Here is a 23,171-nt window from a genome sequence, read left to right as displayed (position 1 = left end):
GTCCTACCCCTCATCCTATACCATAAAAACCTGCAGCTGAGCAGTGGAGTGGCAGAGTGGCAGAGAAGGAAAAAAGAGAAGCAGCAACCTAACATCAGCAAGATGCAGCTTGACCTCAGAGGGGTGGCTTGGTGGTGGGGACCTCAGAGAATAATTTGGCCAGGGATGGCTGAACTTCAGAAGAAGACCACGTTCCCACTCCAACCCCTTCCTAGCTCTCCATTCTGCTTAGATCTATTTTCATCAGCAATAAAATCTCCCGCATTTACCATCTTTGATTTGTTCATATGACCTGATTCTTCCTGGAGGCTAAAGAAGAGCTTGGGAAGAGGAGGGCTGTCACACTGAACAGTTAAACACTTAAAAGTCATCTGCAGATATTATGACATGGTAAAAGCCCGATAAAACTGCATACCTCAACCACACCTCGACTTTCTGTTCAAACTGCTCTCTGTAACCCTGATATGACAAGGCAAGCAGTCCAAACCCATGCCATCTTGGCCCCTGCGACTTGTAATAAGTAGCTAAGGTCTGCAATTTCCACCCATACCCAGACAATGTGTAAACTAACGCTTATCTTGACTTCTGTGAACCATTTAAGTAACAATCAGAATGTCTGAAGCCCCTCACCTTCACCCCACCCAGGAGGTAGTTTACAGAATATCCACTGGCCCCTGGAATGTCCAAAGTCCCTCACCCTCACTCCTGCCTAGGAGGAGGTTTACAGAATGTCCGAAGTCCACTGGCCCTCGGAATGTCCAAAGCCCCTCGCCCTTACCCCTGCCCAGGAGGAGGTTTACGGGTATAAAAGGTCTTGACACCCTCCTTTCGGGGCCACGGGTTGGAGAGACGCAAGTCCTCCATGGTCGCCAGCAATAAAGACCCTGCAATTTGGCATACTTTTGTCTTGGTGTTGACTTTCTATGCTCACTCCAGGACAACAATAGCAAAGCCAAAAGAGCACTGTAACAGATGCCTTCTGGGGTTCCAGGGATTTTGAGTGAGGGAATGTGTTCTCTTTCTGGGTCCACGAGGGGGCATAGTTTTAAGGGCAAAAATTTCCCAGCCCCATGCCCCCTTCCCATCTCTCTCCATCTGGGAGATTTAATGGTTTATATTTGAATTTCATGGGTACTGGAAGAAACTAAAAGTCAATCACTCCAGCGGAAGTTCTAAGGAACTCCTTTCATTGGTCCAGGGACTTGGAGAAGGTGGGGGTTCCTCCCCTTCTTCCACACCCCTTCGAACTCCATGTTTGGATTCCCTTCCACATACACTTCCTTCGAGGAACCATCTTTCTCTTTCCTGGATTTCCCTCTGGAGTCCCCTTCCATACTCTCTCATGGAAGCCTGTCTTCCCTTCCTAAACTCCATCTCTCCCTATTCCCTTCCACACAGTGTGGAAGCTGCTTTCCTCTCCTGGATTCCATCTTTCTGGATTCTCTCACTTAGTGTGAGAGTTAGCCGTTTCTTTCTCTCTCCCGTTTTTCTCTCTGTCTAAATAAATCACTTTCTACAAACACTTTTGAATCCAGCATTTACTGCGCACTGCGCCGTGGTCCCCTCTCTCATTCTTGAGAGGGCAGGAGACCAAGAGCCTGGAGAAACGTCCTCTCAGGGGAGCTGAGGGCATCCTGAACCCCAATATTACATTCTGGCGAGACAGCCAGGAGAGGGGTACACCAGAAAAAGGGGTACAGCCAGAAGAGGAGTACAGCCAGGAAAGGAGTACGGCCAAAGAAGATTTCACAATCGTGAGTAAAACTGGCCCCATTTTGTCCTGTCTCTTTAAGAACACCTGAAGCGGCGCAGCCAGGCAGGGCTGTGGGGAACCTGAACTGGCACCTGGGAGGCAGGACCCAGCCTGTCTTAAGCTGAATTAAAGGAGCGGTTTTTTTTTGTTTTTGTTTTTGTTTTACCTCCAAGCTCTCTCTCTGCTTTCCGTCTCCTTCTCTATCCTTCGGATGTTATCTCTGGGACCCAAATCTGCGGCAGCCTGTGGGGCGGAGGAGGTGAGCACTGCCCCCAGGGCTGTTCGCTTCTAGCCGGCTGGGAACAGCCCAGCCCGAGAACCGGAACTGGGACCTCCCGCAGCAGCTGCGCAGCAAGCGGCTCCCGGGGCGGGAGAAAACAGCGGGGAGGGGCGAGGTACAGCCTGAGGTGCAGGAGATCCTGGAGCCTGGCGGCCTGGCGCTTGGCTCTGGCAGGCCTCTCCGGTGCTCCCAGTCCCAGGCAGCAGTGTAAAAAAGGCTTCCCCAGGGCGTTTGCCTGCTGGCCGTGGGTCCCAGCGTGGGCAGCATCTTGAGGAGTGTCCCAACCACGCCTGTGGTTCTGGTGGGGTCAACATGGCGACCAAAAGCTCCGGGGTGGGGGAACTCACAGGCGGCCCAGCAGCAGCTGCCAACGCAGCTTTTAAACTGACGCGGTATCATGGATTCTCTCACTCAGTGTGAGAGTTCGCGGTTTCTTTCTCTCTCCTTCTCCGGTTTCTCTCTCTCTCTCTCTCCCTAAATACATCACTTTCTACAAACACTTTTAAGTCCGGCATTTACTGTGCATGCGCCGTGGTTCCCTCTCTCATTCTTGAGAGGGCAGGAGACCAAAACCCTGGAGAAACGTCCTCTCAGGGGAGCTGAGGGCACCCTGAACCCCAATATTACATGAGTAACCCCCAGACACTTCCATGGGGTTAACAGAGTTCTACTCCTGCCCACACCCACTCACCCGCATGTCCCTGCTCCCATGAGGGGTTGAAAGCTGTGGGCTGACTAAACAAGCCAGCCCCTCCCTGAGTCCTGCAGAAGGGTCATGGGAACTATCCTATTTCAGTATCAACTCTAGTAACCATTTAAGGATGAAGTATACTGAAGTATACTCACTTCTGTTGTAAACAGAAGGGACTAAAGAAAGACTACATCTGAAGTTCTCATAGATTCATTCTCGAACTGTAATTTCTATATCTGCAAAATGGGTATGATAGTACTCTTGTGTCACTGGTGTGAGGATTAAACAAAATAGAGTTGGTCCTCTGTATCCCTAGGTTATGCATCCACAGACTCAACTAACCACAGATCTAAATATTTTTGAAAACACAGTAAAAAAACAACAAAGGGACATATTGTGAGAAATGCAGCATTAGGTGATTTTGTTGTTATAGGATCGTCCTAGAGTGTACTTACACAAACATAGATGGCAGAGCCTACTACACATTTAGGCTATAGGGGACAGCCTGTTGCTCAAAGGCTACAAACCTGTACACCGTGTTACTGCAGTTGGTGGTAACGTGATATTGCCTCACAACGCATTTCTCCGAACATATTTCCCCCAGTCATTAAGCTATTCATGACTGTATTTACATAGTTTACATTGCACTATTATAAGTAATTTGTAGATGATTTAAGGATGATGTGCATATGCTATATACAAATACCGTGCCATTTTATGTAAGGAGTTTCAAATCTCTGACATTTGTTATCTCTGGAGGTCCAGGAACCAATCCCTTGCAGATAACAAGGGACAACTGTAATGCAGCTAAGTATTTTTCCCAGTGCAAAACTCATAGAATGTGCTCAGTGAATAGTAAGTACCATGATAAGGACAAATCAGAGGATCTAGAACTTGTTTGTTGTTCTTCCAGAATGCTATTGATTTTTCTTCCTCTTATTATCCTCGATTTTCATAAGTTGGACAAAACAAAATAAAATGGCATAGAAGAAATGGTGACATGCCTGCCACATTAATTTTTAGTCTTTTATTTCTAATTTATACATGTGAGGCTATATTTTTCCCTTTAGGAATAACTTTGGCCATATTCCATATGTGTTATTATATCTTTTTATTACCTTTATAGTATTCTCTAAATTCTTTGATTAATAAACTTAAAAGTACATATTTAAATTTATGAATTTTTTTGTTGTTGTTATTGTTTTCTAAATTGCATCACAGAGTGGATGAGATCTTTATTACATACGTTATTTCAAATTTGTTTATTTAATTTTTGGCCACTTAAAATAAATATTCTATATGTGCTTGAGAAGAATTTGTATTTCCAAGGCACAATATATATTCATTGGATCAAGCTTCTTAATTATATTTGCTCATTCCTGTATTCTTTCTAATTTCTTATTAATCTATTAATTCTTGAGAGAGGAATATTGGTATCCCCCACTATTATTATTAACCCCATCAAACTGTCTTTGGATTTCTGTCAATGTTATTACTTTGTTACCTCTTTCCAGGGAATTGAATATTTCAATACCCTTTCAGGACTTTAAATTTAATGATGCTCTTGATTCAGAGTCCAATATGTTGGTCTATATACCAACATTTGTTTGGTATATGCGTTAGTATTTATATTGAGAGATTGTACCTGTTTCCCACACATTCCTTAATGTGCTAACACAATGAGCCAAGTTTATAAATTAGACTTTAGTGACATGAATGGAAGACACAAACTGTACACATGTACCTTTTAATGACAAAGGTTATAGGACAAGGAACCTCTATATGCCATTCAAATCTTCCCCATAGAAAGGCCATCCGCTTGATGAGAAAGAATTTCATCTTGCCGCTATGCACACAGTCTCCCATAATTGAAAATACTCTCAAATCATTTTTGTATAGATATGCTTTATTACATAATATAGATTACTGTGCAAATTATGCATTTTTTGCCTAATTATTTTTGCATTCTATTTATCAAACCATGATAGTATACTTTATGAATGACTTAAGGGATTTTTAAAAATAATGTTTACTGACTTTTTAATATAACCTTCTCATGTGATAATATGATTCTTCTGTCCTCTTAATAATTATTACTGACAATAATTTTAACAATTGTCTAGTCAATCATTCTGACACTGCCATTAATTGCTACTAATTGCTCTGGACTCACTTTCACTGATGCTCGCCCTCTTGACTTCAGGCACTTAGCTTTGTACGTCTAATGTAATACTTCTTGAGTTTCTTGGAATAGCTCCTGGTCTACCCCCCTTTAAGGTCATTACTTCTTCACACTTTTCAGCTCAGCATTTATTTTTGCCCTCAGTAATAACCACGACATGGACTAACTACTCCTGTTCTGGAGACACATGTAACAATTTCACAAACTAAGTATGACTCATTTCTCTATTCAAGGGATTTTATTCAAACACTTTTAACAAATCTTTATCGAGCCCCTATTGTATGCCAGAAAATGTTTTGGGTACTAGAGGTTTTTAAAAAATATAGTCCTACAAACAAAAGTGCATGGACATTGTAAAAGGTGATTTGGGGAGAGCTGATAATATGCTATCATTAAGATAATGAACATAATAAAATATATACATAAAATGAAAAATTTATCTCATCTTTGAGTGAGATAAAGGCACTTTCAATCTGTAGAGAGGAAAAAGTTAAATAATGAAATTTCTATCCTATATAATGAGACATTTAGGATAAATATGAATGAGTTCTTAATCAGTGTAATGAATCAAGGAAATAATTTGTTTAGTCAAATTATTCTAAGTAAGATAGATTCTCATTTGTCTATGTTAGCTTGAGTGGGGTGTTCCCTGAAGGCATGTATGGGGTAGATGATAATTCACTTTCAAATCCTGAGATTTTATGATGAAAGCTTCACTATTTTTTATTGTAGAGTCCTGTACCTTAAGTTTGTACTTTAACAAATTAGTTTCAGTTGCTGACATTAATTATGGTCCTTTTGACTAAAGCTATCTAGAAAGTTGCCACTTTGTTATTTTAACCCCTCAGTTTGTCAGTACTTATGCTTCTGGAGCTGTCTCTGGCCTGATTTCTTCCCAGGTGTGATCACTTACTTGCCTCCAAGATAGCCCCAAATGATTCTGCCTCCTGGTATGTGAACCCTTGTATCATGCTTTCCCACAGAGTACGATATTGCAGAAGGAATGGTATACCACCTCCAAGATTAGATTACAAAGTTTGCCTCTTCTGTCTCTGGTGTTCCCTTGATCTTGGACTCTCTCATTCTTGGAGCATCTGCTCTGGGAAAAGCCAATTCTATGGCCTAAGGACATTTGTAGAAAACTCTGTGGCAAGGAATTGAGGCTCCCACACCTATACACCATGGGGAACTGAGGTCTTCTAATAACCACATTAATACCAGCTTAGAAGTAGATTCTTCAGCCCCATTGAGCTTGAGGTGATTGTGGTCTTAGCCAACAGTTTGACTGCAACTCATGGGAAACCTTAAACCAGGTCAACCCAGCAAAACTGCTTCTCAGATACTTGAGCTTCAGAAGTTAGCTCATTAAAGTTTGTTGTGCTAAACTGCTAAGTTTTGGGGTAATTTGTTATGTATTAATGGATAATTCATACACTAGGTCCCTAGGAAAATCTGCAATAAAGATGCAATTTGTCATGAGGTAAGACATCTTACTGGAGCCTCTTCCCAAAGAATTTTGGCTGGTCCATGAATTTCTAAGAGAGGAATAGCTTCTTTTTCCCTGTGTACAGCCCTTTATAGTTTATTACAGTAATGAATGGCTGGGATGATTTTGTTTCCTTCATCAAAGCCCTAATTTATTTATTGATTATAGGAACTTATGCAGAAAAGCATTATTTTATATTTATAATTATATGTACATATGTACACATCTACCTGTATGTAACAATATTAAAAAGTGCTCTATTTTTACTCTGAATATACGTGCTATGTAGAGACAGAAAAAGGAGAGTTGGTTAGATCATTCATACACACACATGCATTTTACATTTACACATATATTTATATATGATATATATTTATCCTTGTCTATCTACATATAGACATATATATAAATGCATGCCCTCTACATATAGCTTTATCTGTATTTATCTGGCTATGGGAATTTTCCATGGGAATTCAAATGAAAGAGTGTTTATTGATGGTTAGAAAAAAGAAAATATTAATTAGAGTAATAACTTAGTTTATTATGCATCAGCCCTTTAAAATTTTTCATAAAATTTTGAAAAAGGAATAAAAATATTATTTCATGGGTTCTAAACAAACATGTACATAGTGCTTTTTATATACACAAGTAAAATTTCCTTTTTAATTTATTCTACAAAGAGTTATTTGATTTATTTGTAAAAAAATACAGATCAAGATAAAAGTTGAATCTTTTTTTTGAGGTAAGTCTCTCTCTGTTGCCCAGGTTGGAGTGCAGTGGTGCGATTTCAGCTCACTGCACACTGCAACCTCTGCTTCCCAATTTCAAGTGATTCTCCTGCCTCAGTTTCCTGAGTAGCTGGAATTACAGGCCTGCGTCACCACGCCCCGCTAATTTTTTGTATTTTTAGTTGAGATGGGGTTTCACCATGTTGTCCAGGCTGGTTTTGAACTCCTGACCTCAAGTGATCCACCCACCTCAGCCTCCCAAAGTGATAGGATTATAGACATGAGGCACTGTAACCGGCCAAAAATTGAATCTTTACTGAAATTATTTCTTTCAGTTTTTCTTTGAGATGCTAAATGCAGTAAGTACAATAAATCCATTACTAAATTACTATCTTATCAACTTTAACTATCTCTGTATTACTGTAATTATGTTATTGAAGAAAATACTACATAGTAGAGTCAACTTAAAATCTGGTGATATTCCATGCATAATTGTCATTCATTTGTGTTGAAACTCAAATAATTCTTAGTTAATTCTCATTTTATCAAGGTACTGTTCTCGGAAAAAATCACTCTGAAACCTAGTGGGGATCAGAGTAATTTTTTCTTACTATTTTTAGACTCTCCATCTCTCTGCATGTGTATGTGTTTTTGTCTCGCTACGTTTTCTTAACCATTTTGTTAGTCGTTTAAATCCAAACATGAAAAAGCAAATTTTAGGGTAGTCACTAAATAGAATGAGTATGTTTTATTTCCATAAAGATATATTGGCAATGGCAACAATTTTAATATGGAAAATGGAAGAAGAAAGAAAATTAAATACCTGTTTTGAATCTAAACTTTTAAAATGTGATTTTAAGAGTAAGGATAAACCTATACTAATTCCAAAAATTTATGAAATTTTTGCCCCTGCATGTAAGGACATGACAAATTGCATTCTACTTAAAAGCTATGTAAAAATGAACTCCTTTGTGAAAAACTCACTGCTACTCACCTGTGCACCCAGGTTTCTGGAATGTTATGTGCGGCATATACTGTAAAGCTGAGGTGGGAAGGAAGCCCAGGATTTAGACAGGATATGGATCTAGATGCATTTACAGGCTGAAAATCTGCATAAAAGCTGTTACAATAGACATTGATTAGCTGGTAGATAGATGTGGATAGTTCAGTTGTTACCTTCTCTATCAAGCCTAGAAGGGAAGAAATAGAGATCAAGTCACTAAGATGGGCTATATTTATCATAGGCCATCAATTATAGCTTTGACATTTTTTATAATACAATTTAAATAAAATTTAATTAAAGTAGCCCTTTACCAACTGTAGAAAATTAGCCATCAGTACTTCTGAATGAATGCAACCTGGTTTAGTTAATAGTAGATTAGATATCAATAAGCTTTCCGATCTTCAGCTGCAGAAATCTTGAAAGCATAGCCTTTTGATCGCAATTTGGAATTTTTACAATTATTAATTTGACATTCTCATCAACTTTAATTTGTAATATTTTTTCTTCCGATTTGTGATTATTTAAAATTAATTTTCAGACAAGGAATATCTTTTCTACATGGCTTATAAGTATATCAAACAAATTCCATCTAAAGAATTAATCATAATAAATTTGATGATACTATCACATTTACCATTAACTGAACACTAATCAAATACAATGCACTGATATAAAAAGAGAATGATGGTAGTACATGGCTAGGATTTACAACCAGATTGAAATGAAAGATTTATGATGTTTACTTTATCTCTTCAAAATCAAAGCCTTTCTTGAGTTTTGCCATTAGTTATTTAAAAGGAGCCTACTTGTTATTCCTAAAAGTGACTTGTCATGAAAGAAGAAAAATGAAGAAAAATTACTAGATATAGGGACTAATAGTTTTCCTCTGGCAGCTAAGTAGATATTGAGAGAACAAGTAAGCTCATCATCAGAAATTGTGCTCTTAAGATCTGCTGTGAGTTGATGCCATGTTTTGTCAGTCAACATAGTTGTTTATTCAAACACATGCAATTCTTTATAAGTTGTTTTTCAAACATGCAATTCCCTATATAGTAGTTCAGTTTTAACAGCACTTTCACTTTCCACAGTTTCAGTTACCCAAAGTCAACTTAAGTAAAAAAAAAATTAAATGAAAATTCCAGAAATAAACAATTTATAAGTTAAAAAAAATCATAGATTGGTTTTTGTTTCTGGTTGTTTAGAAAAGAAAATAGTACAAAGGGATAGATATTCTACAATATTCCAGCACACATGCAGTTGGATGCTTCAGGAAAGGGGCCAGCTTGACACGGAGCTTCCTCCCACATCCTGTCTGTGCCTCAGTAGCTCTGTATATAATTAAACATTTTTGCTGTTGTTTAACACATGCTATTATTCACTTAGTTATTCATAAATTTGTACAAAATGTATAAGATAGATTAATTTCACTTATGTGTTATATTTTTTAAGTTGTGCCCTCTGTTGAAATAGCCTGAGGGGACAAGCAGAGGGGAAAAAAGAACTCTCTAATTAAAATTCTCTGAGAAATCAGCAGTAGCAATTAATGAAGCAGAGGGTAAAGCAGTGTAAAAATAGTCTTAAAAGAGGCCTCAACAAACTCTGGAGGCCAACCAACAGAGATTCTCCTGAACAGCAGGAGGCAGAGAATTATAAATTTATGGAAATATCTTGTTTCTCTGTCCCCAAATTGTACTTTTGGTATGATGAAGCAGGAAGCACAAACTTCTTTTCAAGAATTTTCAACATTGTGCAAATAAATGCACATCTAAAATAAATAATAAGTTTGATTTATTAATTTAAGCTGTAGCATATATTTTGGGGGAACTTTAGTCATTTGGTTAATTACCCCAACTCTACTTTTTGCTTTTCATGCAGAAACATGGTTCTTGGATATAATTTGCTACCTTAAGTTTGTACAGAGATGTGTGTTTATGCATTATGATTTACTTCCAGAACTCTGGATGAAGAATACATTTCAAATAACATCATCAAAACGTATTAAGCACCCAAGACACTGGGCTTAGTGGTAAAATACGGTGGAAAAAGTTTTTATCACACCTAATTTTACTCTGGAAAAGAGTTACAGTGCCATGAAATAAAGAGGCAAGGACAATCTATGTGCAATTTAGACTCGATTAAAATCTGTCATGATTTATTATAGAATGTAAGTCTCCAGCAACATTTCTGTACAGTTTTGTGTGATTTCATACTCCAGTTCCCTGAGGAATATGGGGGAGGAGACCTCATTACAACATTCCTTAAAGAAAGGGAGAATCAGTGCCATACAGAAACACCTAGAGCTTGCTCACTCCACGTACTACCACTTAAATTCTGTTAGTAATACTGTCAGGAATGTCCATTCCTTCCTTCCCTCTATGGTGTTCTGGAGTTTTATGAACATCTAGAATAGAGGTTTTTGTACTAGCACAAATTTCTTTACACTCCCTGCCACCCTATTTTCCTTTTTAATTTGAGGTGGGAGAGTTCCTCAAACATAATTGAATGTCTTATTTTGAGTGGTGGGAATTAGAGTTGAGAGGATATACTTTTGTACATGACTCTTTACTTAAGCAGTTAAGGATGTGGAGGGCAGGTTAGATTTTCATCTGCTTTCCAATGGATTTTTCTGAATCCAAGGGTGTTAGCTGAACATCTGAGGGGCAAACGGTTTTCTTGCAGATACTCAGAGTACTCCTATGCCAAATACCATCTACCAAATACAACCAAGAACAATCCTGATCAGACCCTGCATTTTAAATCCTATTCTATTGCTTATGTATATCAGGATAACAAGATCAAAGAGTTTAATCTAGAATCACAGGCTCTGAAAGTGGTAGAGTTGAGATTTAAAACCAGTTCTGCCTGATTCCAAAGTTAAGACTTTGCTCTATCCCACGCAATCTCACACCTACTGTTTTCTGTAGAGGCAAAGTCCTCCTGTGTCTTGCAATTTTATAGACTCAGAGCCTCTGTGAACACTAATTATTCAGGAACTGAAGCCTCCTACTACCTGTTATATTAGCTTGGTCTTTCAAATAGAGCTGGAATTTAAATTTGAAGTGGGTGACCTTGCATATAGACATATACTACTTTTCTAATTTTTCTTACATCAAAATATAATTAGGTAAATTATAAAATTTTCAATGTTTTAGAATAGTTATATTTTCTGTATTTTAATTTTTATGAATCTCCTGACTTTTCTCATTATTCTAAAAATATTGGGCTAAAAGTTTAGAGAGTGCAGATTTTTATTCCTTTGCAGAATAATCACTTCCACTAATAAAATGAGTTTTAGAGAAGCATCTTTCTCCTCAAAAAGCTCTGTGTGTGTGTGTGTGCGTGTGTGCGCGTGTGTGTATATTGTGTGTTACCACAGTATTTGAATAAATAATTCAAAAAATTATTTTGGATTCTATCACTTACTTTTTTCTTTATTTATTTCAAAATACTTGAGTAGATGTTTATTTTACCTTTTACTGAAGTCTCTGAACTTTGATAAAAATTCTGAAAAAAATGTAAAAATATACTTGTTATTCACATAAAAAATTCACAAAATAATCAAATGGTAATATCCAAAATCTAAACATTATAATTTATTTGTCATGATAAAATGACAAAATATTTCTTGGCATCATATATCAATTTGCTTATTAAACAGAATAAATTTAAATTATATGATGAAATAAAAACTTTTTAAATATTGTAATAAGCAATGTAGGTTGTTTAATTTTTTTAAAAAAAGAAATTACTACAATAGGTTGTCTAAGTTCAATCCCCCTTTCACAAAAGTGACTAATCTTTTGATAAAAGTGCATTCTAATTCTCTCTGTATTCCGTGTCCAGCTGTTATTCTTAGCAATTATTCAGCAAGCCTTGGACAGCACCAAAAAGAAGACTGAATTGACGTAGACAAAATCACTATAGATTCACTAAATAGTTTTCTTTCTTTTTTTCTTTTTGGGGAATTAAAAATAACTGATAGCCAAATGCTTGGAAAAATAAAATATCTTGAGTCATATCCTAAATTAAAAATACAATCTGAAATCCTGTTTTTTTGTTTTCATTTTCATTATTCTTTAAGTTCATGTCCATTAGTGTGTGATGGCCTTTCTTATTTATTTATTTTTGTCCTTGTTAGAAGCCTAGACTTACTTTGGTGGCTTAAGATTTGCTGGTTGTAACTAAACTATCCTGAAAACTGTACAAGGTTATTTATAGACATCCTAAAAAAAGGTTTCATCCCAAAAGGAAATACAGTTTTTAATAAGATCCATTTTAATTGACATTAAAATATTTTAAATTTATAAACTCAAAATTTAAAAAATAAAAAATAAAATTTCAAGTCTTGCATTTAAGGAAATATAATTAGTCAAAAGCCAGATTTCTCAAACAAATAGAGAACAATTGTTTTTCATAACAAAAAATTTGTTACAGGATTCCTTTAGAGAGAGAACATTTCGATCATATTTAAAATGTCATTACATTTATATGCAACTTCACAATTTAAGGGATCTTTCTCAAGTACCTTTACAGAAGTATTTCTATTAGGTAAAATATTTCACCTGAGTTTAGTTATCAGCTGCTAGTCTTAACAACTACACATAAGATCTTCACCCTATCCATGTGGGTGAGACTATTAAAAATGTTATCCTGATTTAACTAGAATTCAATTTATTCAGAAATATAGACTTGTAATAGAAAATCACCATGACATCCACCTACACCATGATGTGAAAGACCATATTTTCACTTTGCGGCTTGCCTATTATGTAAGCATTTAATGGAAATTAAATTATATGAGTTCTGGAATATAATTTGAAGGATGTAAATTGTTTCCAGTGCTGGGTCAGAGAATAAAATAGAGTACAAGTATGTTTGTTATATAATTCTTCGACTTGACAAAACTGACATTTAATAAACACCTAATGACTTCCCTGCATGGCAGGAAATAGTTCTTTGCATGTTGACCAAAAATACAGCCAAGAAAAAGAAAAGCTTCTCAAATTTCACAGTTTGTTGGCAGAAAACCTGTATTTGTCAGTATTTCTTCAATCTTAAGTTCATAGTGGGTGGACAGACTGCTTTGGCATTGTTAACTGGTTACTGCACAAATTCTGTAAAATGTACTTACTATGTATGCCAATATTCTTATATAGGTAGGTTCACAGTTAAAATGGGATTGAAAAAGAGATGAACAAAAGTATGAATACAACTAATGTAGAATAAATGAGCTTTCAATAGTCTACTCAAAATAAGTAGGGTCCAGTTTTTACAGAATATTAAACTATCTTCCACTGACATAGATTAAATAAAACTAGTTGTCAACTCTTTCCTCAGTCTCTGCATGAAAATCATTTTAGTCTTATCAAAATACAAGATAAATATTTAGATATTATGAGTTTAAAAGTTTCAAGGAAAAATCACACAAGATTTTGTGTTTATACTAGTACATAAGGAAAGTGAAATGTGAAGTTGAGTTTTTCTTGAGTTTGTAATTGTTCATGGCTTTCCTATGAAATACCCAATTCCTTTGTGAAGAATTCTTTTAGCTTCAGATATTGTAAGTTTGATCACTTCTCTGCCTTTTGGCTAAGATCAAGTACAAATATTGTAAGTTTGATATTTCTGAAAAATTGTCATTTCTGTTCTTTTAGGGAGTTTCAGACAATGAATGTTTTGAAGATAAAATTTTGTATAACCAGCAATATTTTGACATTATTCAAAGTGCTTCATCTTAAAATTATGTTTTCCTTGTTCTTTGCTCAGTTGTTTGTCTGCCAATTCACCAAGATCTGGACATAAAAGTTGAAGAATAACCAAACAGTCTCAACAGACAGGAAGATGTGTCCACACACACACATCTGGTCTCCTCCTCTGGCAATAGTTCATATTTGTCAGGAGGCTGGCTGTAATTGATGGTCATGAGATGGCAAGGGCCAACCTTACTGGGGCTTGTGTGAATTAAAGCCTTCATATTGGCCTTATTGGAAAGATTTTCCAGAAATAGCACCAGCACCATCCTCACTACCTCCAGTAACAACAGTGATCTCATTTAAGCTACACTGTCATCAGGGCCCTTTATTAACATTATTTCTCATACTCACATGAGGAAATTTAAAATTCCGACAAATGAATTAATTTTCCACAGGATGTTTAGATAGAAACTGGTAGATCTTAAATCCAACTCATATTTGCATTATGTTATCTTATATATTTTATTATCAGCTCTGGGAGTTTGTAATGTTTCTAACGTGATAATTTAAGAGAAATCACTGCTTGTTCAAAGTTAATTCTCACTACCTTGTTATACTGACTTAACATCACCAATAAGAATGCTCTTTTGCAGCATCATATAATTCCCAAGTTCTTAAGCTCATAAAACAGTTATTTTCAAAACATGTTGGTGAAATGCTTTTTAAGACTCCAGTACAAGCTTGTCCAACCCACAGCCTGTGGGCCATATGCAGCCCAGGATGACTTTGAATGTGGCCCTACACAAATATGTAAACTTCCTTAAAACATTATAAGATTTTTTTTTTTTTTAGCCTAACAGCTACTGTTAGTGTTCGTGTATTTTATGTGTGGCCCAAGACAATTCTTCTTCCAGTGTGGCTCAGGGAAGCCAGAAGACTGAACATCCCTGCTCTAGCATAAATTTTTTCACATTGACACAGAATAGAAAAATACGATCAACTCAGATTGTTTTACCTTGTTGTCATTTGTAAAGGCCATTGGTCTTAATAGCTACTGCAACAATGATTTTGGAGACTACATAGTTATTCCATTTCCTTCTATAATTGGAAAGTAAAAGAGTAGCTGTTTCCTTATTAAGAAAAATTTAGTGAATTTTGGGGATTTCTGTCTTAGATATTGAATCTGGGGATTTATTGATTACATTATTTAAATTTTGATTTCTTTAATGGTTTGCATTTTTAGCTTTTCATTAATGTTTGTTTTTAAAATATTTTGGTGGTGTATGTCCATGACTCATCAAAATTATCGTCATCATTGTTCATATAATGTCAAGAACATATTTACATTTCTATATTCATTTTTTACTGTCTAATCACACAAAAGTTTGAATTAAATAAGATCTAGAAAGCCCAACATTAAGAAGCTACTGAATTTTTATACCCACCTATCTATTTGAAACAATAAGTAGTAAACATGATGATTTCCATGTAGCAATGTGATTATCTATATTGTAAATCAATCTTTTGAAAGTTTCAAGACTCATTCAAAGGTAGTAGAATCTCTCTTGTTCTCCACCATGCAGATAGAGAATTCATGTACTCACTCTATCTAAGTTTCACATACACTGTAATGTGTATAGAGGCCTAGGTTCAAATCTGTATTTTGCCACTATTAATTCTCTGTACACACACATTGTAAGGATTGAGTTTTAACAGTGAAATGAACATTAAAACACCAAATTTACGACATTGCTGTGAGGATAAATTGAGATAAAATAATTAAATTCAATGAAGTAATGCATATGTCAAACTATTTTATACATTAGAATGCACTAGCAAATATTAGTTATTATCATATCTTTCTGTTTTATCATCTACTAAATTAATAAGAAATGAATTAATTGTAACCAGATTTCCTAATATTTTTCTTGGAAATAATCACTTACGGATCTACATCAGATTTCTGAGATTTAAAAAGAATATCACATAATACCCATTTTGAATCCCACCAAACCAGGAAATTGTCGCATGATGTGGGATACAGAGAAAGTCACACAGAAATCATGGAAGGTGCAAAATTCACAAAAGATACCACAAAAATGGATCATTTTTCTTTTTATAAATGTGCTTATCCATAAAGCGTGACTTATGCCTATCTACACTTGTATACATGAGAACCATTAACAACCTATACAGATACTTCCTTGTGAATATTATATAATTACACTCATTTAGGTGGGACTGTAGGATTGATTTCAGTGTCACCTAAAGTTATAAGGTGGTTACAAACTTCAAAGATGCAATAAATGTCCTTTTAGTTTAATTAAATCTGTTTGGCATAATAGAATCAGGCTGCCAATACCCCCAAATAATTGAAATATATTATGTGGCTACATGCAAACACACACACAGCCACACACAAAATCACACACATGCAAACATGCACACAGAAATATAGTTGTTAATCAAAGTCTTTCACCTTCTTAATTAAGTATTGAACTCAGGTTTAAAACTACTGTGTAATAAATGAAGAGATTTACCTCTGCTTTTCTCTGAAGAATCAGACTTAGTTCATTTACTGCATCTGTAATTTGTTTCGTTTCCACACACCCCAGAACACTGCATATTTTTTTAACTTCTTCAATAATATCCATGTTTTCCTGTAGATAACAAGATTCACATCTTACAATCTATTGAAATAAATGAGGGTACATTATCCTCAAACTTCTTCTCTTTCCATGGGGAGCAAGTGGAATAAAATTCAGTTGTTTGCTTTCACATAAAAAGAAAGTCCTCAAGACTGGTTATCCTGTGACTGGGGCTGTAATTTTCATTGAGTGAATGCTCAATATTACAACTGATTTAACACTAACTTACTTTACTAACTTACTAACTTAGCTTTAGCTTAGCATTACTTGAAACAAAATGAGAGAGAGGTAGAAAAAGAGGAAGGGTAAGAAAGAGGGAGAGGAAAAGAGATAGAGAGGGGGAGGGAGAAGTGTGGGGAAAGCAGGGAAGCTCAGCCTTAGACGAAGTCTGTGCTTTCTGTAAAACACCATGAAAAAAAAGTAATGATGGACGACTCAAGGAGAATTTCAAAACACACCTGTTTTTGGAATCAGTGTATTCCAAACTTAGGAAAAAAATTAGATTCACAGGATTCAGAACAAACTCAGGACAACCAGTTGTGGTGTTAAAGTGTGTGATAATCATCTGACTGCAGTATCCTTGAAGGAACTGATGTTTCAAAAAGAATTGCTGATGACAAATATAGTCTACCAATACAGTTTGGATGTTTGTCCTCTCCAATTCTCATATTGGAATATAATCCCCAATGCTGGAAGTGAGGCCTAGTGGGAGGTGTTGGGTCACAGAGGTAGATTCCTCTTGAATGTCTTGATGCTGTCCTTGCAATAGTGAGTGAGTTCTCACAAAATCTGGTTGTTCAAACGTGTGCAGTACATCTCCCTTCCCTCTGCTCCAGCTCTCGCCATGTGAGATACCTGATTCCTTTTCACCTTCTGCTATGATTGCAAGCTTCCTGAATCCCTCATCAAAAGCAGACGCTGGCATCACACTTCTTGTATTGTCTGCAGAACCATGAGCCAATTCAACCTCTTTTCTTTATAAATTACCCAGACTCGGGTGTTTCTTTATAGCAACACAAAAATGGCCTAATACACCAAGAGCAATGACAAATTCTTAAAATCAACACTGCAGACTGGCCTTGAGATAGAGACAGATTTTATGATCACCATTCTAAGAACTTTTCATTAGCCATTCTATATCTCATATTTGCACTTTTTTTTTTTTTTTTTTGAGACAGATTTTCACTCTGTCAGCCAGGCTGAAGGGCAGTGGTGCAATCTCAGCTCACTGCAATCTCCACCTCCCAGGTTCAAGTGATTCTCCTGCCTCTGCCTCCTGAGTAGCTGGGATTATAGGCACACAACACCACACCTGGCTACTTTTTTGTATTTTTAGTGGAGATGGGGTTTCACCATGTGGTCAGGCTGGTCTCTAACTCCTGACCTCTTGATCTGCCCGCCTCAGCCTCCCCAAGTGCTGGGATTATAGGAGTGAGCCACCATGCCTGGCTGTATGTGATCTTAAGGATTTATTTTAAAAAAAAAATCTTCTCTGTTTTGACCTTATTCTTTTTCATGTTTTGCCACTAACTATAGTGAGAAATCTCTTCTTTTTCTTTGATTCTGTGTGAATCATGTTTCACTTTACAATGTTGTTATATACTTTATCTTCATCATAACAATTGTGGCTTTTCAAAACAGATTTGTCACCAGCACCACCATCATTCCAATGAATTACAACAGTTTGTTTCAGGAAGACAGGGAACAGGGTTCTTCTTTTTATTTTCACACAAAGATATGAGTTTACAGCATTAAAAGATTTTAATTCTCCTTATTCTAGGGCATTTTATTAACAAAGTGTCAAGACAAAGACACAATGCAAGTTTTATATTAATAGGATAATACTTTGCTTCTTTTGTGGAAAAATAATATGTACTTTTTAATTTGTTGCCAGTATCTCATATATGTCATTTTACAAATGCTGAAACCAATGACAAAAATCCGAAGAATAACTAATTAATGCTATAAAAGACAAAAATCTGAAGAATAACTAATTAATACTATAAAAGACAAAATGAGGATTCCAAAAATCGTCTAGATTTTACTAATGAGCTAAAAGTAAATGCAATTTATTTGAGATCTATTTTAAGTCTTTCATGGATTAAAAAAAGTCTACTCAATAATAACATGGAGAAGAAAAAATTATGAGTCATCCAAATTGAAAAAAGTCATTTATTTCACTTATGTTGTGAACTCAATATAAGTCAATATTGTGATGTGGCTACCAGATCCAGTCCATTATTAAATTGAATCAAAAGACACCTGCTCTTCATAACTAGAAAGTAGTTCCACCACATTTTCCATGTATATTATCCAAACTGAAGTTTAGTTTGGGTACTAGATTTGAGAATGTACTTGACAAATTGGAATTTACTAAATGACAACTACCTCACTATTAGTGTACTGTTAATTCATTCAGAAGAGCATCATAGACAACATGGTCAGCTCTGAAGTCAAGCTCTGTATGTTTACATCCTGGTTCTACCCTTTCTACCTGTGACCATCATCAGAGTATTTAACTTTCATATCCCTAGGCTCCTTCCATCAAGCGAAAAAGATAATTAAGTTTCTGTAAAGATTAAATTAGATAAAATATAAAATACACTGCCTGGCAGATAATGAGGGCTAAATTTTAATGTTTAACTACTTAATTTTATTCACACCAATCTTTCAGTTTATAAGACAAATGAGACACTGTAGATGCAGAGATGGCTAACAGAATAGAAATTAGAAAATCATAAAAAAACTGAAAAGTCATATGAGGGTCTATGTTTATTTTTCCATTCATCTATTCTAAGTAAATATGTGAGATACATGAGTTTGTAAAAATTCATAAACAATACTAATTGAAATTATAATACTGGGTTGACTTGGGTAACTAGGTAGCTGGTAGCTGATTTATTCAATCTATTACTTCAGTCTTGCAGTACTTTTTATGTGATCTACTTATCTCATTTAATCTTCACATTCTAAAAATAAATAATCATTATATTTATGCATAACTGAGATCACTAGAATATGTGCCATAATATATTGAAGTTGTAAAATTGAGTTGGTGATCATTTGAATATGAGAACCAACAGAAAGGTTGGATTTAAGATGATTCCAAAATTTTATTTCCAAATTTTGGAAACCAACAATACAGTAGGGTGCTATTAATTATGGCAGAAACACAGACAAAATGAAGATTTTTGGTAGAATCATAATATGAGTATTTTCTGATACATGGAATTTGAGCTTCCCAGGGGAAATGCAGTGGAGTTCTATCTCTAGCAACTGTTAGACTGAGAAAACATAGACACACTACACACTCCCCCCATGCACACACACTCAACATGTTCATATAAACGTTAAACAAATGATAAGAAAGGTAGGATAAATTTCAGGGTTGCAGACATGTAGAAGGAACTTCAAGCCTAAGAAGTAGCTCCAACAGTGATGCTGCATTGGCCTGGAGGAAATATCAGACTAGATGCTGATCCTCAGCTGGAGGATGGGTTAGTTTATTATTAACACTGGGACAAGTGCTGAAATCTTAGGACTAAACCTCTTGGTGAAGGTAGGGGAATGGGCAGAACTGGAGCCAAGATCCTCAAGCAGTCCTCAGACATTAGATAGCAGCCACCACCTGTAAAAGGTGAGAGAAGAAAACCATGCCTACTGACCGGAAACACTTTTGATGAAGCCTCTCTCTACTCAGTCTTTGAGTAAGGAAAATGATTATCTGAGAAACTGAACCCTAGTCTGTGCTCTGTGTGTCTCTGGAGTATTAATTTATACTACCCATAGTGGGAATTTATGTTAAAAATTGTACTAGGCGGCAGGGCATGGTGGCTCACTCCTGTAATCCCAGCACTTTGGGAGGCCAAGGAGGGCAGATTACAAGGTCAATAGACTGAGACCATCCTGGCCAACATGGTGAAACCCTGTCTCTGCTAAAAACACAAAAATTAGCTGGGCATGGTGGCAGGTGCCTGTAATCCCAGCTACTCATGAGGCTGAGGCAGGAGAATCACTTGAACCCGGGAGGCGGATGTTGGAGTGAGCCGAGATTGCACCACTACACTTCAGCCTGGTGACAGAGCAAGGCTCCGTCTTAAGAATATATATATACTAGGCTATTGTGACATTTTTGGATCCAGGGGAAGTAAATGCACAATTGTTGTATAGGAACACTTTTTTATACTGACCTACAGAGTTTCTCCTCAAATGCACATACATATACATATACATGCACACACATATACAAGTGCACACATATACACACACACACATGCCAGAGTAACGGGAATATCAGTCCAAAATTTATAAGCCCTATGATAGCTGATTCACATGACGAGAAACCCTACAGACACAAAATGCAGTAGGGTGAGCACCCAATCTCAAGAAATAACAAAGGTATACTTGGGCAACATTTTTATAGATGTGATACATAGAATAAAATTTGAATAAGGTTGTTCCAAGAGAGAATCTAGATAGTGAAAAAAAGCTGAACACTGGGAGGATCAAAACATTTCATAACATTTAATATTTTAATGATGGAGGAGAAAGTTTGGGCCACAGATGGTGCACATAGCGTGGAGACATAAGCCGGAAGTCTATAGCTTAATGGACATCAACGTGGAGGTAGTTTTAGCTTGGCAAAAAAGAAAAAAAAATGAAACATAACCATTTCAAGTATTTGATGTTTTTCAGGTAAAAAGAGGATTAGATTTATTGTAAGTAGCTCTAAAATGATAAATGAGAACAAATGGTAGAAAATCTAGAGAGGTTCTTTTGATTCAATATAAGAAAAATTTTTCTTAAAATTATTTGTCCAAAAACTGTGTAGGCTGCCTTTTGAATAAAAAGGCACTCCCGATTCAGGTATATGAGCAATCAGGGATATTTAGAGAAAGATTTTTGCATTGCTTAGGAGTTCAGACGAGACTGCCTTTAAATTCTAACTTCTTTGGATTAGTGACTAAAAATAATGTCGTGATGTTATTTTACATAGCACATTCCAAACTTATCTTAGGAAATATTTGATGTATCCTAGATTTTGAAGGAAACATATGCTAATATTTTAGAATTAATTAAGCATACTTGAAAAATATTTTGAACATTTGAAAAGATTGGTAACAGCCTTTTCTCCCCTGCATCTTTCTGGAAAACCAAACAAAATGGTATAAGTGGTTTATTATTCCGCTCTCTTATTTAGCTGTGATGGAGAACAAAGTAGTATGCATTTAAACAGCCATGTAACAACTTACCATCTTCCAGATTCTATATAAACTTTAATGAGTTTCTATTTATATTAGACACACTGAAAATTATCAAATTCAATTAATGAGTTTGGAGACAAACTGAGAATTTAGAATGCTTTTCATTCCAGGTTCAGTAATTAGTGCCAATATGAATTATTTTTTCCTTAAAGATTAAAAATAGCTTTGAAATGCAGCTTGTCTTAAAATAAAATAAGGATGAGTTCATGTCCTTTGTGAGGACATGGATGAAGCTGGAGACCATCATTCTCAGTAAACTAACATAGGAACAGAAAACCAAACACTGCATGTTTTCACTCATAAGTGGGAGTTGAACAATGACAACACATGGACACAAAGAGGGGAACATCAGACATTGAGGCCTGTCAGGAGTGGGGCCAAGGGGAAGGAGAGCATTAGGAGAAATACCTAATGTAGATGACAGGTTGATGGGTACAGTAAACCACCATGGCACATGTATACCTATGTAATAAGCCTGCACATTCTGCACAGGTATCCTGGAACTTAAAGTGTAATAAAAACAAACAAACAAACAACAAAAAATATAGATTGATCTTTCTGTAACTATGAAAAAAGCCAGATAATATACAAAATTATAACTTTTTCTGAACCTAGCAGAGATCTGAGGTCACAAAGTGACCAAGTAAACCAAATTACAAAGAATGAAAACTGCTCCAAAGAGAGATGGGGCACACAAAATGTTCAACTTTTGGCAGAGCACAAGAGAAAGAGGTGGTCACCATACACATGAGTAAGACAAAATTAGCTAAAATTTTGACATATTTTTAAAGGCTAGATATGAGCTAGCACATCCGTTTGGAATATCAGGAAGCCCAAGACACATGGGGAGTTTACAATCTCCTGCAAGCTGTTTTCCATGGACGCCTACCAGTTTTTCAGGGAAAATACTGAAGGCCGTGCAGTAAACAGAAGTCATATTCTGTGGTGCAGGTGTGTAGGTAATCACCTGTTTCTGGGGGACAGTTATGGGGCTCTGTCCACTTCTGTGGATCCTTTTGGCATAAGAAGCAAAACTCTAAAGCTGCAGGGGGAGGAGCAGCAAACCCTGCGTTACCCCGAGACCAGGCGCAAACCCCTTGCTTCTGGAGAAGTAACAAACAAAAGTCTTGTCTCTGGGAAAGAAGTAGGTCATAGATGAGAAGCTCCTTTGCTGTTGAAGGAAGGTCGGAAGCAAAAGGCCTTTGCTTCAGGGGAAAGGCCAAGAAACTTGTCTTGGGTCCAAGATCTTACCTGGACACCAATTAGAGGTCAGGGATAAGAAGCAGTAAACCCTCTGCTGCACACAACTAACTGCAGATATAAGACAGAGTTTGGCTGCCATGTGGAAGAGGGGCAGGAACGCTCCAAGAGTCAAATATACAGATTCTGTCTAAGGCTGTAATTGGTTCTTTACAACACAGAACACCCTTGTCCCCAGTGCCA

At 36.3% G+C, this 23,171-nt stretch overlaps 1 protein-coding gene and 2 long non-coding RNA genes across 5 annotated transcripts in view; 2 read left to right on the top strand and 1 right to left on the bottom strand.

Moving 5' to 3' along the window:
• Window positions 1-14,660, top strand: part of LOC116533872 — a 121,344-nt gene extending 106,684 nt beyond the window's left edge. For 2 of the 3 annotated variants that reach the window (XR_004261482.1, XR_004261481.1), the window contains one exon: window positions 13,778-14,660. This is a non-coding gene — a long non-coding RNA (uncharacterized LOC116533872). Of the gene's footprint in view, window positions 1-36; window positions 457-13,777 lie in introns of those variants that run through there. The other variant, XR_004261483.1, reaches the window with a different exon arrangement.
• The window catches only part of PIK3C2G (phosphatidylinositol-4-phosphate 3-kinase catalytic subunit type 2 gamma), a 397,969-nt gene that overhangs the window by 306,094 nt on the left and 68,704 nt on the right, over window positions 1-23,171 (bottom strand). Inside the window, exons 9-11 of the mRNA XM_032253772.1 lie at window positions 16,357-16,476; window positions 11,594-11,627; window positions 8,115-8,310 (exon numbers count right to left, since the gene is read on the bottom strand). Coding sequence (XP_032109663.1) covers window positions 8,115-8,310; window positions 11,594-11,627; window positions 16,357-16,476 — 350 coding nt within the window. The remainder of the gene's footprint in view (window positions 1-8,114; window positions 8,311-11,593; window positions 11,628-16,356; window positions 16,477-23,171) is intronic.
• LOC116533873 lies at window positions 516-843 on the top strand. Its single transcript, XR_004261484.1, has 2 exons — window positions 516-648; window positions 717-843. It is a non-coding gene; the product is annotated as an uncharacterized LOC116533873 (long non-coding RNA).

This window comes from Sapajus apella, unplaced genomic scaffold (genome assembly GCF_009761245.1).
Source record: "Sapajus apella isolate SASKATOON/1434 unplaced genomic scaffold, GSC_monkey_1.0 scaffold84, whole genome shotgun sequence".
Lineage (NCBI taxonomy): Eukaryota > Metazoa > Chordata > Mammalia > Primates > Cebidae > Sapajus > Sapajus apella.
The sequence above is the reverse complement of the archived record's forward strand: the minus strand, read 5'-3'. Positions and strand labels throughout refer to the sequence as shown.